The sequence below is a fragment of the Oncorhynchus mykiss genome, chromosome 22 (genome assembly GCF_013265735.2).
Source record: "Oncorhynchus mykiss isolate Arlee chromosome 22, USDA_OmykA_1.1, whole genome shotgun sequence".
NCBI lineage: Eukaryota > Metazoa > Chordata > Actinopteri > Salmoniformes > Salmonidae > Oncorhynchus > Oncorhynchus mykiss.
The window spans coordinates 51195805-51210483 of NC_048586.1; the positions used below are offsets into that span (position 1 = coordinate 51195805).

Genomic DNA, 14679 nt, shown 5'->3' on the forward strand with positions numbered 1-14679 from the left:
TTAGACAGCTATATACCAGACGAGGAGAAACAGGGGCTCACAAATGTCAACAGAAGATAAACATTTTGATTGATTTTACATCAGAGTATTGTTGAAAATGTAAAAAATATATATAAAAAAAACGTGAAAGATGAGAATACTTGGGTTTTGGCTTTAGTTTTCGTCTCCAACATCAATCTTCAAGAGAAGAGAAGCCTGACACATCGAGAGAAGAGAACCCTGACACATCAAGAGAAGAGAAGCTTGACACATCAAGAGAAGAGAAGCCTGACACGTCAAGAGAAGAGAACCCTGACACGTCAAGAGAAGAGAAGCCTGACACATCAAGAGAAGAGAAGCCTGACACATCAAGAGAAGAGACTCCTGGCACGTCAAGAGAAGAGAAGCCTGACACATCAAGAGAAGAGAACCCTGACACGTCAAGAGAAGAGGACCCTGACACATCAAGAGAAGAGAAGCCTGACACATCAAGAGAAGAGAACCCTGACACGTCAAGAGAAGAGAAGCCTGACACATCAAGAGAAGAGAACCCTGACACGTCAAGAGAAGAGAACCCTGACACATCAAGAGAAGAGAAGCCTGACACATCAAGAGAAGAGACTCCTGGCACGTCAAGAGAAGAGAAGCCTGACACATCAAGAGAAGAGAACCCTGACACGTCAAGAGAAGAGAACCCTGACACATCGAGAGAAGAGAAGCCTGACACATCAAGAGAAGAGAATCCTGACACATCAAGAGAAGAGAAGCCTGACACATCAAGAGAAGAGAACCTTGACACGTCAAGAGAAGAGAATCCTGACACATCAAGAGAAGAGAACCCTGACAGGTCAAGAGAAGAGAACCCTGACACGTCAAGAGAAGAGAACCCTGACACATCAAGAGAAGAGAACCCTGACACGTCAAGAGAAGAGAACCCTGACACATCAAGAGAAGAGAACCCTGACACATCAAGAGAAGAGAACCCTGACACGTCAAGAGAAGAGAACCCTGATGCATCAAAAAGTGGAGAATGTTTACCTTAACATTTGTGTAGAACATTCAGAGTACTCTCTCCTCTCCAAACCAAAAACACATTTAACAATATGTAGATTGACAAACTTTCCAAAAAGTTAACAGTTTATTGTAGGGTAGTTTACATGTTATAAGTTCCAGGTATGTGGGTGGGTTCCATGTAGGTTTAGTAGTAATTTACAGTTCTGTTCATTTACAGTTCTGTTCATAGCACAGCTGAAATGGAATGTGGGATAGAATGATGTTACCCAACCCACTAGTCAGCTAACATGTCCAATTGGTCTATTAACCATCCTCCAGGAGTCTAGACTAGAGCATGGTGAATATAGTGTAGAGGACTGACTGTCTGTTATCCCTCCTCCAGTAGTCTAGATTAGAGCATGGTGAATATAGAGTAGAGGACTGACTGTCTGTTAACCCTCCTCCAGTAGTCTAGACTAGAGCATGGTGAATATAGAGTAGAGGACTGACTGTCTGTTAACCCTCCTCCAGTAGTCTAGATTAGACTAGAGCATGGTGAATATAGTGTAGAGGACTGACTGTCTGTTATCCCTCCTCCAGGAGTCTAGACTAGACTAGAGCATGGTGAATATAGTGTAGAGGACTGACTGTCTGTTATCCCTCCTCCAGTAGTCTAGATTAGAGCATGGTGAATATAGAGTAGAGGACTGACTGTCTGTTAACCCTCCTCCAGTAGTCTAGACTAGAGCATGGTGAATATAGAGTAGAGGACTGTCTGTTAACCCTCCTCCAGGAGTCTAGACTAGAGCATGGTGAATATAGAGTAGAGGTCTGACTGTCTGTTATCCCTCCTCCAGTAGTCTAGATTAGAGCATGGTGAATATAGAGTAAAGGACTGACTGTCTGTTAACCCTCCTCCAGTAGTCTAGACTAGAGCATGGTGAATATAGAGTAGAGGACTGACTGTCTGTTAACCCTCCTCCAGTAGTCTAGATTAGACTAGAGCATGGTGAATATAGTGTAGAGGACTGACTGTCTGTTAACCCTCCTCCAGGAGTCTAGACTAGAGCATGGTGAATATAGAGTAGAGGACTGACTGTCTGTTAACCCTCCTCCAGTAGTCTAGATTAGACTAGAGCATGGTGAATATAGTGTAGAGGACTGACTGTCTGTTAACCCTCCTCCAGTAGTCTAGACTAGAGCATGGTGAATATAGAGTAGAGGACTGTCTGTTAACACTCCTCCAGGAGTCTAGACTAGAGCATGGTGAATATAGAGTAGAGGTCTGACTGTCTGTTAACCCTCCTCCAGTAGTCTAGACCAGAGCATTTTGACTATAGAGTAGAGAACTGCCTTTCTGTTAACCCTCCTCCAGTAGTCTAGACTAGAGCATGGTGACTATAGAGTAGAGGACTGACTGTCTGTTAACCCTCCTCCAGTAGACTAGACTAGTGCATGGTGAATATAGAGTAGAGGACTGACTGTCTGTTAACCCTCCTCCAGTAGTCTAGACTAGAGCATGGTGAATATAGAGTAGAGGACTGACTGTCTGTTAACCCTCCTCCAGTAGACTAGACTAGTGCATGGTGAATATAGAGTAGAGGACTGACTGTCTGTTAACCCTCCTCCAGTAGACTAGACTAGACTAGAGCATGGTGAATATAGTGTAGAGGACTGACTGTCTGTTAACCCTCCTCCAGTAGTCTAGACTAGACTAGAGCATGGTGAATATAGAGTAGAGGACTGACTGTCTGTTAACCCTCCTCCAGTAGTCTAGACTAGAGCGTGGTGAATATAGAGTAGAGGACTGTCTGATAACCCTCCTCCAGGAGTCTAGTCTAGACTAGAGCATGGTGAATATAGAGTAGAGGACTGACTGTCTGTTAACCCTCCTCCAGTAGTCTAGACTAGAGCATGGTGAATATAGAGTAGAGGACTGACTGTCTGTTAACCCTCCTCCAGGAGTCTAGTCTAGACTAGAGCATGGTGAATATAGAGTAGAGGACTGACTGTCTATGTACAGCATAGCTACGCACATTTACGTAAGAAAAAAACCCTGAACATCCCTTGCCAGTCACGAATGTTTAATACAATTATATTTGAACTTACTCTGCCGATTGTCCATAGGGTTGGTCCTTCAGCTGGTTGAAATTTAAGACAAAATATCCACAGTTATCAAATCAATCCAATGTTAATAGTCACGACAGATGTAGACGACAGGTGTAGACTAACAGTGAAAGGCTGACTGACAGGTCCTTTTCCAACAAGTCAGTTTATTATTAAACTGACTTCACTGATCTCTGTGTGTGGCAAATCCTTTTCTTTTGCTCATGACCCAAAGGCACGTGAAGTACCGCCAGGCGACGCGTACTGACCCAAGTCTTGCCGGTGTTTACATGGTTCTGTGCATGCGTCAGGTGACAAGCGTTTTCAAAGGTATTACCAGCTCTCTAAAAAGTCTGTTAAATACTACTACTGTGGATGTTTCAACCAGCTGAAGGACAAACCGGACAGACAACTGGTAACGGAAGTTGAAATGTCATTCAACATTCTGGCTCGTAAGGAAACGAGCAGTGCTTTGATTCAGACTGTATACCAATAATTGGTCTGGTTTATTAAGCTAGGCAGGGGACTGACTGGGTAGAGAGAACAGTGAAAGGTTTAGAATAATGACGAGTGTCTTCTGAAGAGGAGTTCAACGGTCAGTCGGAGTAGACTGACGTTAAACTGTCGCTAATTTCTTTTTGTAACAGAACAAAATCCCATGTCCTTGTAGACAGCTGCAGATACCTCATGTCCTTGTAGACAGCTGCAGATACCTCATGTCCTTGTAGAGAGCTGCAGATACCTTGTGTCCTTGTAGAGAGCTGCAGATACCTTGTGTCCTTGTAGAGAGCTGCAGATACCTTGTGTCCTTGTAGAGAGCTGCAGATACCTTGTGTCCTTATAGAGAGCTGCAGATATCTCATGTCCTTGTAGAGAGCTGCAGATACCTTGTGTCCTTAAAGAGAGCTGCAGATACCTCTAATGTCCTTATCGACAGCTGTCTCATTCAGGGACATGTGACAGAGAGCAGGACAGCTACTACTAATGATAATAATAAGTGCACTGTTTACAATGTCATAATAACAACAGAAGTAACCGCTGGAAAGAATACAACACAATTGAAAATGGTTTAAACTTCAACGCTAAAGCCTATCGGACATTTAAAAATGTGATGGTAAAACGTAGGATATACAGATTGATGTAAAAACAAATGCTTAAACATTATTGAATGTACGAAAGCATAAACGGGGGCTCCCGAGTGGCGCAGCGGTTTAACGCACTGCATCTCAGTGCACTACAGTCCCTGGTTCGAATCCAGCCTGTATCACATCCGGCCGTGATCGGGAGTCCCATAGAGCGGCGCACAATTGGCCCGGCGTCGTCCGGGTTTGGCCCGGTGTAGGCGGTCAATGTAAATAAGAATTTGTTCTGAAACCGACTTGCCTAGTTAAATAATAAAAATATAACATTACTGAATGTACTATGCATAAACATTACTGGAAACCAATGAGCATCTAACCCAGTCTTAAAGACCCACTGCTCCCTGCTTGATCAGTCTTTTCTCTTAATGTTTTTTTAGACCAGTCGTTACCATGGTCACTAGATGATTGACATCACTTTTTTTTTTTTTTTTTTTTTGAAGTGCGAAAACAAAAAAACAACATTTTTCAAAATTCAAAAAACAGCCATACAATCATACAATGATTTATGTGGAACAGCATTTATAATGGAAGCAAGTGAAGCCAATGTTGCTGCATAGCTATATTCTGTTTTAAAGTAAAAGTAAAGTAAAGAAAAAGTTGAGAAGAAAAGAATATCATATTTTATAAGTGCTTCTTTCTTGACAATTGATTCTCTTGCAGTCACATCGTTTCTTCTCCTTCTGACGGAATTTGAACCAGGAAACCAAGGAAACCGGAGCATGCTGTCATACAGGTAGGCAACGTCTCAAATGGCACCCTATTCACAACAGACGCACTACCCTATCGACCATTTCGGCTCTGGTCGAAAGTAGTGCGCTATATAGGGAATAGGGTGTTATTGCAGACACAGCCGTAGCCTAAGGAGGCCACGCCCTCCTCAATGTGTTCCCGACAATCGAATGTAGCCAGCGTAATGAAAAAAGTTGCCAGCTATAGAGGTGTGGGAGGTTAGGGCAACACATTCTGCCCTAAAAAAATTTAAATCACATTTGGTGGCATCTGATACACCCCAATTTGTTGAAGTCATTGAAGTAGCCGACCACATAAAGGTTAGTAGCCAGCTGGGTGTAGTTGGCAAACAGGCAGCTGGCATTTCTGCAACATACTGCCCACCTGTTGTCACACCCTGCTCCAGGGGTCAGGGTTCACAGGCAGGTCATGCCAGGGTCACAGGGGTCAGAGGTCATGGTGGCTGTGGTAGTCCCCCCTCCTACCAGGTAGACGGCAGTGGAGGACTTGGAGCGACAGGTTCCGTTGTTGTTTACCTCTCCAACCTGCGTATCCATGGAGACCACCCAGGTGGAGGGGCGCCACCTCTTCAGGGAGTACGGTGTCTTGACACGACGTTTGATCTTCTCACCTGACCCTCCCTGGCCGTCCAGCGACGAACCATCACCTGGGGAGACGGGAGACACCACAGACAGGTATTAGAACCTGAGAAACAAACACTGATCAAGATACTTCAATTGTTTTACATGTTAGTCATTTAGCAGACGCTCTTGTCCAGAGAGACTTACAGCCAGTACATTCATCTCCAGATAGCTAGGTGGACCAATCATAGTCAGTACATTCACCTTCCGATAGCTAGGTGGACCAGTCATAGTCAGTACATTCATCTCCAGATAGCTAGGTGGACCAGTCATAGTCAGTACATTCATCTCCAGATAGCTAGGTGGACCAGTCATAGTCAGTACATTCATCTCCAGATAGCTAGGTGGACCAGTCATAGTCAGTACATTCATCTTCAGACAGCTAGGTGGGACAACCACATATCTATCATAGTCAGTACATTCACCTTCAGATAGCTAGGTGGACAAGTCATAGTCAGTACATTCATCTCCAGATAGCTAGGTGGACCAGTCATAATCAGTACATTCATCTTCAGATAGCTAGGTGGACCAGTCATAATCAGTACATTCATCTTCAGATAGCTAGGTGGACCAGTCATAATCAGTACATTCATCTCCAGATAGCTAGGTGGACCAGTCATAGTCAGTACATGCATCTCCAGATAGCTAGGTGGACCAGTCATAGTCAGTACATTCATCTTCAGATAGCTAGGTGGACCAGTCATAGTCAGTACATTCATCTTCAGATAGCTAGGTGGACAAGTCATAGTCAGTACACTCATCTCCAGATAGCTAGGTGGACCAGTCATAGTCAGGACATTCATCTCCAGATAGCTAGGTGGACCAGTCATAGTCAGTACATTAATTTCCAGATAGCTAGGTGGTACCACCACATATCAGTCATAGTCAGTACATTCATCTCCAGATAGCTAGGTGGTACCACCACATATCAGTCAAAGTCAGGACATTCATCTCCAGATAGCAAGATAGAACTGCCAAAGGGGGCGGTGTTGCGATCTACTGCAAAGATAGCCTGCAGAGTTCTGTCCCACTATCCAGGTCTGTACCCAAACAATTTGAACTTCTACTTTTCAAAATCCACCTCTCTAAAAACAAGTCTCTCACCGTTGCCGCCTGCTATAGACCACCCTCTGCCCCCAGCTGTGCTCTGGACACCATATGTGAACTGATTGCCCCCCATCTATCTTCAGAGCTCGTGCTGCTAGGCGACCTAAACTGGAACATGCTTAACACCCCAGCCATCCTACAATCTAAACTTGATACCCTCAGTCTCACACAAATTATCAATGAACCTACCAGGTACCTCCCCAAAGCCTTAAACACGGGCACCCTCATAGATATCATCCTAACCAACTTGCCCTCTAAATACACCTCTGCTGTCTTCAACCAAGATCTCAGCGATCACTGCCTCATTGCCTGCATCCGTAATGGGTCAGCGGTCAAACGACCTCCACTCATCACTGTCAAACGCTCCCTGAAACACTTCAGCGAGCAGGCCTTTCTAATCGACCTGGCCGGGGTATCCTGGAAGGATATTGATCTCATCCCATCAGTAGAGGATGCCTGGATATTTTTTTTAAATACCTTCCTAACCATCTTAAATAAACATGCCCCATTCAAGAAATTTAGAACCAGGAACAGATATAGCCCTTGGTTCTCCCCAGACCTGACTGCCCTTAACCAACACAAAAACATCCTATGGCGTTCTGCATTAGCATCGAACAGCCCCCGTGATATGCAGCTGTTCAGGGAAGCTAGAAACCATTATACACAGGCAGTTAGAAAAGCCAAGGCTAGCTTTTTCAAGCAGAAATTTGCTTCCTGCAACACTAACTCAAAAAAGTTCTGGGACACTGTAAAGTCCATGGAGAATAAGAACACCTCCTCCGAAGCTGCCCACTGCACTGAAGATAGGAAACACTGCCACCACTGATAAATCCACCATAATTGAGAATTTCAATAAGCATTTTTCTATGGCTGGCCATGCTTTCCACCTGGCTACTCCTACCCCGGTCAACAGCACTGCACCCCCCACAGCAACTCGCCCAAGCCTTCCCCATTTCTCCTTCTCCCAAATCCATTCAGCTGATGTTCTGAAAGAGCTGCAAAATCTGGACCCCTACAAATCAGCCGGGCTAGGCAATCTGGACCCTTTCTTTCTAAAATTATCACCCCTATTACTAGCCTGTTCAACCTCTCTTTCATGTCGTCTGAGATTCCCAAAAATTGGAAAGCAGCTGCGGTCATCCCCCTCTTCAAAGGGGGCGACACTCTTGACCCAAACTGCTACAGACCTATATCTATCCTACCATGCCTTTCTAAGTTCTTCGAAAGCCAAATCAACAAACAGATTACCGACCATTTTGAATCTCACCATACCTTCTCTGCTATGCAATCTGGTTTCAGAGCTGGTCATGGGTGCACCTCAGCCACGCTCAAGGTCCTAAACGATATCTTAACCGCCATCGATAAGAAACATTACTGTGCAGCCGTATTCATTGATCTGGCCAAGGCTTTCGACTCTGTCAATCACCACAACCTCATCGGCAGACTCGACAGCCTTGGTTTCTCAAATGATTGCCTCGCCTGGTTCACCAACTACTTCTCTGATAGAGTTCAGTGTGTCAAATCGGAGGGTCTGCTGTCCGGACCTCTGGCAGTCTCTATGGGGGTGCCACAGGGTTCAATTCTTGGACCGACTCTTTTCTCTGTTTACATCAATAAGGTCGCTCTTGCTGCTGGTGATTCTCTGATCCACCTCTACGCAGACGACACCATTCTGTATACTTCTGGCCCTTCTTTGGACACTGTGTTAACTAACCTCCAGGCAAGCTTCAATGCCATACAACTCTCCTTCCGTGGCCTCCAATTGCTCTTAAATACAAGTAAAACTAAATGCATGCTCTTCAACCGATCTCTACCTGCACCTACCCGCCTGTCCAACATCACTACTCTGGACGGCTCTGACTTAGAATACGTGGACAACTACAAATAGGTGTCTGGTTAGACTGTAAACTCTCCTTCCAGACCCATATCAAACATCTCCAATCCAAAGTTAAATCTAGAATTGGCTTCCTATTTCGCAACAAAGCATCCTTAACTCATGCTGCCAAACATACCCTTGTAAAACTGACCATCCTACCAATCCTCGACTTTGGCGATGTCATTTACAAAATAGCCTCCAATACCCTACTCAACAAATTGGATGCAGTCTATCACAGTGCAATCCGTTTTGTCACCAAAGCCCCATATACTACCCACCATTGCGACCTGTACGCTCTCGTTGGCTGGCCCTCGCTTCATACTCGTCGCCAAACCCACTAGCTCCATGTCATCTACAAGACCATGCTAGGTAAAGTCGCCCCTTATCTCAGCTCGCTGGTCACCATAGCATCTCCCACCTGTAGCACACGCTCCAGCAGGTATATCTCTCTAGTCACCCCCAAAACCAATTATTTCTTTGGCCGCCTCTCCTTACAGTTCTCTGCTGCCAATGACTGGAACGAACTACAAAATCTCTGAAACTGGAAACACTTATCTCCCTCACTAGCTTTAAGCACCAACTGTCAGATCAGCTCACAGATTACTGCACCTGTACATAGCCCACCTATAATTTAGCCCAAACAACTACCTCTTTCCCTACTGTATTTAATTAATTAATTTATTTTGCTCCTTTGCACCCCATTATTTTTATTTCTACTTTGCACACTCATCTACTGTCAAATCTACCATTCCAGTGTTTTACTTGCTATATTGTATTTACTTTGCCACCATGGCCTTTTTTTGCCTTTACCTCCCTTATCTCACCTCATTTGCTCACATCGTATATAGACTTGTTTATACTGTATTATTGACTGTATGTTTGTTTTACTCCATGTGTAACTCTGTGTCGTTGTATCTGTCGAACTGCTTTGCTTTATCTTGGCCAGGTCGCAATTGTAAATGAGAACTTGTTCTCAACTTGCCTACCTGGTTAAATAAAAGTTAAATAAATAAAAAATAAATAAACATATCAGTCATTCATCTCCAGATAGCTAGGTGGTACCACCACATATCAGTCATAGTCAGTACATGTTTCCTTAATAAAGAAGCTAATAAACAGGGGGGAGTGGGGGGTCCATCATTGGGGTGCCAGGACAGAGAAGAGGTTGTACTGGGCTGAGGGGGGGCTGCTCTTCTGTAGGGGTGGGAGGGCCAAGAGACCTGAGGTGGCAAAATGGAGTGATTGGGTTGGGGTGTAGGGATGGAGTATAACCTGAAGGTAGGGAGGGACAGTTGCTGGTCTGTAGATAACCTGAAGGTAGGGAGGGACAGTTCCTCTGTTCTGTAGATAACCTGAAGGTAGGGAGGGACAGTTGCTGGTCTGTAGATAACCTGAAGGTAGGGAGGGACAGTTCCTCTGTTCTGTAGATAACCTGAAGGTAGGGAGGGACAGTTGCTGGTCTGTAGATAACCTGAAGGTAGGGAGGGACAGTTCCTCTGTTCTGTAGATAACCTGAAGGTAGGGAGGGACAGTTCCTCTGTTCTGTAGATAACCTGAAGGTAGGGAGGGACAGTTGCTGTTCTGTAGATAACCTGAAGGTAGGGAGGGACAGTTCCTCTGTTCTGTAGGTAACCTGAAGGTAGGGAGGGACAGTTCCTCTGTTCTGTAGATAACCTGAAGGTAGGGAGGACAGTTGCTGTTCTGTAGATAACCTGAAGGTAGGGAGGGACAGTTCCTCTGGCTGTTCTGTAGATAACCTGAAGGTAGGGAGGGACAGTTGCTGTTCTGTAGATAACCTGAAGGTAGGGAGGGACAGTTCCTCTGTTCTGTAGATAACCTGAAGGTAGGGAGGGACAGTTGCTGTTCTGTAGATAACCTGAAGGTAGGGAGGGACAGTTCCTCTGTTCTGTAGATAACCTGAAGGTAGGGAGGGACAGTTCCTCTGTTCTGTAGATAACCTGAAGGTAGGGAGGGACAGTTCCTCTGTTCTGTAGATAACCTGAAGGTAGGGAGGGACAGTTCCTCTGTTCTGTAGATAACCTGAAGGTAGGGAGGGACAGTTCCTCTGTTCTGTAGATAACCTGAAGGTAGGGAGGGACAGTTGCTGTTCTGTAGATAACCTGAAGGTAGGGAGGGACAGTTCCTCTGTTCTGTAGATAACCTGAAGGTAGGGAGGGACAGTTCCTCTGTTCTGTAGGTAACCTGAAGGTAGGGAGGGACAGTTCCTCTGTTCTGTAGATAACCTGAAGGTAGGGAGGACAGTTGCTGTTCTGTAGATAACCTGAAGGTAGGGAGGGACAGTTCCTCTGGCTGTTCTGTAGATAACCTGAAGGTAGGGAGGGACAGTTGCTGTTCTGTAGATATCCTGAAGGTAGGGAGGGACAGTTCCTCTGTTCTGTAGATAACCTGAAGGTAGGGAGGGACAGTTGCTGTTCTGTAGATATCCTGAAGGTAGGGAGGGACAGTTCCTCTGTTCTGTAGATAACCTGAAGGTAGGGAGGGACAGTTCCTCTGTTCTGTAGATAACCTGAAGGTAGGGAGGGACAGTTCCTCTGGCTGTTCTGTAGATAACCTGAAGGTAGGGAGGGACAGTTGCTGTTCTGTGGGTTCTGTAGCACCATGGTCTTGTAGTGGATATGAGGCTTCAATATTCCTCTCTGTTCCTTCTATTTCCATCAGAAACATAAGGTGCTCATACCTTTAGTTGGAGAATGCTACCCTCTGGTGGTTGAGGTGTAAAACATCAAACAATTGTTGTCAGACACACACACACACACCAAACACATAACCACACACACACACACCATGCACGACACACACACCAAATACACACCAAACACATAACCACACGAACACACCACACAAACAAACACCACACACCACACACAAACACATAACCACAAAACCACACATACCCAAAACCACACAAACACAAAACCACACAAACACACATAATGTTACGTTCCCCAGTTCTTGTGTTGTGGTTTGTGTATTTGTATGTGTGTGTGTTTCAGGAAAATGGCTTCCTGGATTCCCCCAAGCAGCTGATTGGTCGGCCCCATTGATGATTGGAGCTGACCCGATCTCTTGTCAGAAACAGCTGCCTTCAATTACAGACTCTTTCTGAAGCAATATAAGCCAGTGTTCTGCTACTCAGAAAGTAGATGATTGCTGAGAGATGAGGGTGAGAACCAGTGTTGGTTGTTGTTAAGAGAGATTTATAAACAAGATAAATACTTATTTTCCACCATAATTTGCAAATTAATTAATAAAAAATCCTACAATGTGATTTTCTGGATTTTTTTTCTCATTTTGTCTGTCATAGTTGAAGTGTACCTATGATGAAAATTACAGGCATCTCTCATCTTTTTTTTAGTGGGAGATCTTGCACAATTGGTGGCTGACTAAATACTTTTTTGCCCCACTGTATCCCAACCAGAAGCCATGGATTACAGATAACATCCGCACCGAGCTAAAGGCTAGAGCTGCCGCTTTCAAGGAGCGGGACTCTAACCCGGACGCTTATATGAAATCCCACAACACCCTTAGACAAACCATCAAACAAGCAAGGGTCAATACAGGATTAAGATTGAATCCTACTACAACGGCTATGACACTCGTCGAATGTAGCAGGGCTTGAAATCTATTACGGACTACAAAGGGAAACCAAGTTGCGAGTTGCCCAGTGACGCGAGCCTACCAGATGAGCTACATGCCTTTAATGCTCGCTTCGAGGCAAGCAACACTGAAGCATGCATCAGAGCAACAGTTGTTCCGGACGACTGTGTTATAATGCTCTCGATAGCCGATGTGAGCAAGACCTTTAAACAAGTCAACATTCACAAAGCTGCGGGGCCTGTAATCCCTGTACATTCACGACTGCACGGCCAAACACGGCAGTGTGGTGCCAGGACAACCTCTCCCTCAATGTGAGCAAGACAAAGGAGATGATTGTGGACTACAGGAAAAGGCGGGCCGAACAGGCCCCATTTAACATCAACGGGGCTGTAGTGGAGCTGGTCGAGAGTGTCCACATCAACAACGAACTATCACAGTCCAAGCACACCAAGACAGTCGTGAAGAGGGCATGACAACACCTTTTCCCTCTCAGGAGACTGAAAAGATTTGGCATTGGTCCCCAGATCCTCAAAAAGTTCAACAGCTGCACCATCGAGAGCATCATCGCCTGGTATGACAACTACTCGGCATCTGACCATAAGGTGCTACAGAGGGTAGTGCGTACAGCCCAGTACATCACTGGGGCCAAGCTTCCTGCCATCCAGGACCTCTATACCAGGCGGTGTCAGAGGAAAGCCCAAAAAATTGTCAAAGACTCCAGTTACCCAAGTCATAGACTGTTCTCTCTGCTACCGCACAGCAAGCGGTACCGGTGCTCCAAGTCTAGGACCAAAAAGCTCCTTAACAGCTTCTACCCCCAAGCCATAAGACCGCTGAACAATTAATCAAATGGCCATATTTACATTGTCACCCCCCCATTTGTTATTACTCTGCTGCTACTTGCTGTTTATTATCCTACCTACATGTACAAATTACCTCAACTAACCTGTACCCCCGCATTGACTCGGTACCGGTACCCCCTGTATATAGTCTCCACATTGACTCGGTACCGGTACCCCTTGTATATAGCCTCCACATTGACTCTGTACCAGTACCCCCTGTATATAGCCTCCACATTGACTCTGTACCGGTACCCCCTGTATATAGCCTCCACATTGACTCGGTACCGGTACCCCCTGTATATAGCCTCCACATTGACTCGGTACCGTAATACCCTGTATATAGCCTCCACATTGACTCTGTACCGGTACCCCCTGTATATAGCCTCCACATTGACTCTGTACCGGTACCCCCTGTATATAGCCTCCACATTGACTCTGTACCAGTACCCCCTGTATATAGCCTCCACATTGACTCGGTACCGGTACCCCCTGTATATAGTCTCCACATTGATTCTGTACCGGTACCCCCTGTATATAGCCTCCACACTGACTCTGTACCGGTACTCCCTGTATATAGCCTCCACATTGACTCTGTACTGGTACCCCCTGTATATAGCCTCCACATTGACTCTGTACCAGTACCCCCTGTATATAGCCTCCACATTGACTCTGTACTGGTACCCCCTGTATATAGCCTCCACATTGACTCTGTACCGGTACCCCCTGTATATAGCCTCCACATTGACTCTGTACCGGTACCCCCTGTATATAGCCTCCACACTGACTCTGTACCGGTACCCCCTGTATATAGCCTCCACATTGACTCTGTACCGGTACCCCCTGTATATAGCCTCCACATTGACTCTGTACCGGTACCCCCTGTATATAGCCTCCACACTGACTCTGTACCGGTACCCCCTGTATATAGCCTCCACATTGACTCTGTACTGGTACCCCCTGTATATAGCCTCCACATTGACTCTGTACCAGTACCCCCTGTATATAGCCTCCACATTGACTCTGTACTGGTACCCCCTGTATATGGCCTCCACATTGACTCTGTACTGGTACCCCCTGTATATAGCCTCCACATTGACTCGGTACCAGTACCCCCTGTATATAGCCTCCACATTGACTCTGTACCGGTACCCCCTGTATATAGCCTCCACATTGACTCGGTACCAGTACCCCCTGTATATAGCCTCCACATTGACTCGGTACCGGTACCCCCTGTATATAGCCTCCACATTGACTCTGTACTGGTACTCCCTGTATATAGCCTCCACACTGACTCTGTACCAGTAACCCCTGTATATAGCCTCCACATTGACTCTGTACTGGTACTCCCTGTATATAGCCTCCACATTGACTCTGTACCAGTAACCCCTGTATATAGCCTCCACATTGATTCTGTACTGGTACCCCCTGTATATAGCCTCCACATTGACTCGGTACCGGTACCCCCTGTATATAGCCTCCACATTGACTCTGTACCGGTACCCCCTGTATATAGCCTCCACATTGACACTGTACCGGTACCCCCTGTATATAGCCTCCACATTGACTCTGTACTGGTACTCCCTGTATATAGCCTCCACACTGACTCTGTACCAGTAACCCCTGTATATAGCCTCCACATTGACTCT

At 45.7% G+C, this 14679-nt stretch overlaps 1 protein-coding gene across 1 annotated transcript in view; it reads right to left on the minus strand.

Annotated features, from left to right (window-relative positions):
• Nucleotides 1-1798: 1798 nt before the first annotated feature.
• bmpr2b (bone morphogenetic protein receptor, type II b (serine/threonine kinase)) overlaps nt 1799-14679 on the minus strand; it is a 179336-nt gene continuing 166455 nt past the window's right edge. Inside the window, exon 13 of the mRNA XM_036959091.1 lies at nt 1799-5616. Within this exon, the coding sequence (XP_036814986.1) occupies nt 5366-5616 (251 nt within the window). The 3' untranslated portion in view covers nt 1799-5365. The remainder of the gene's footprint in view (nt 5617-14679) is intronic.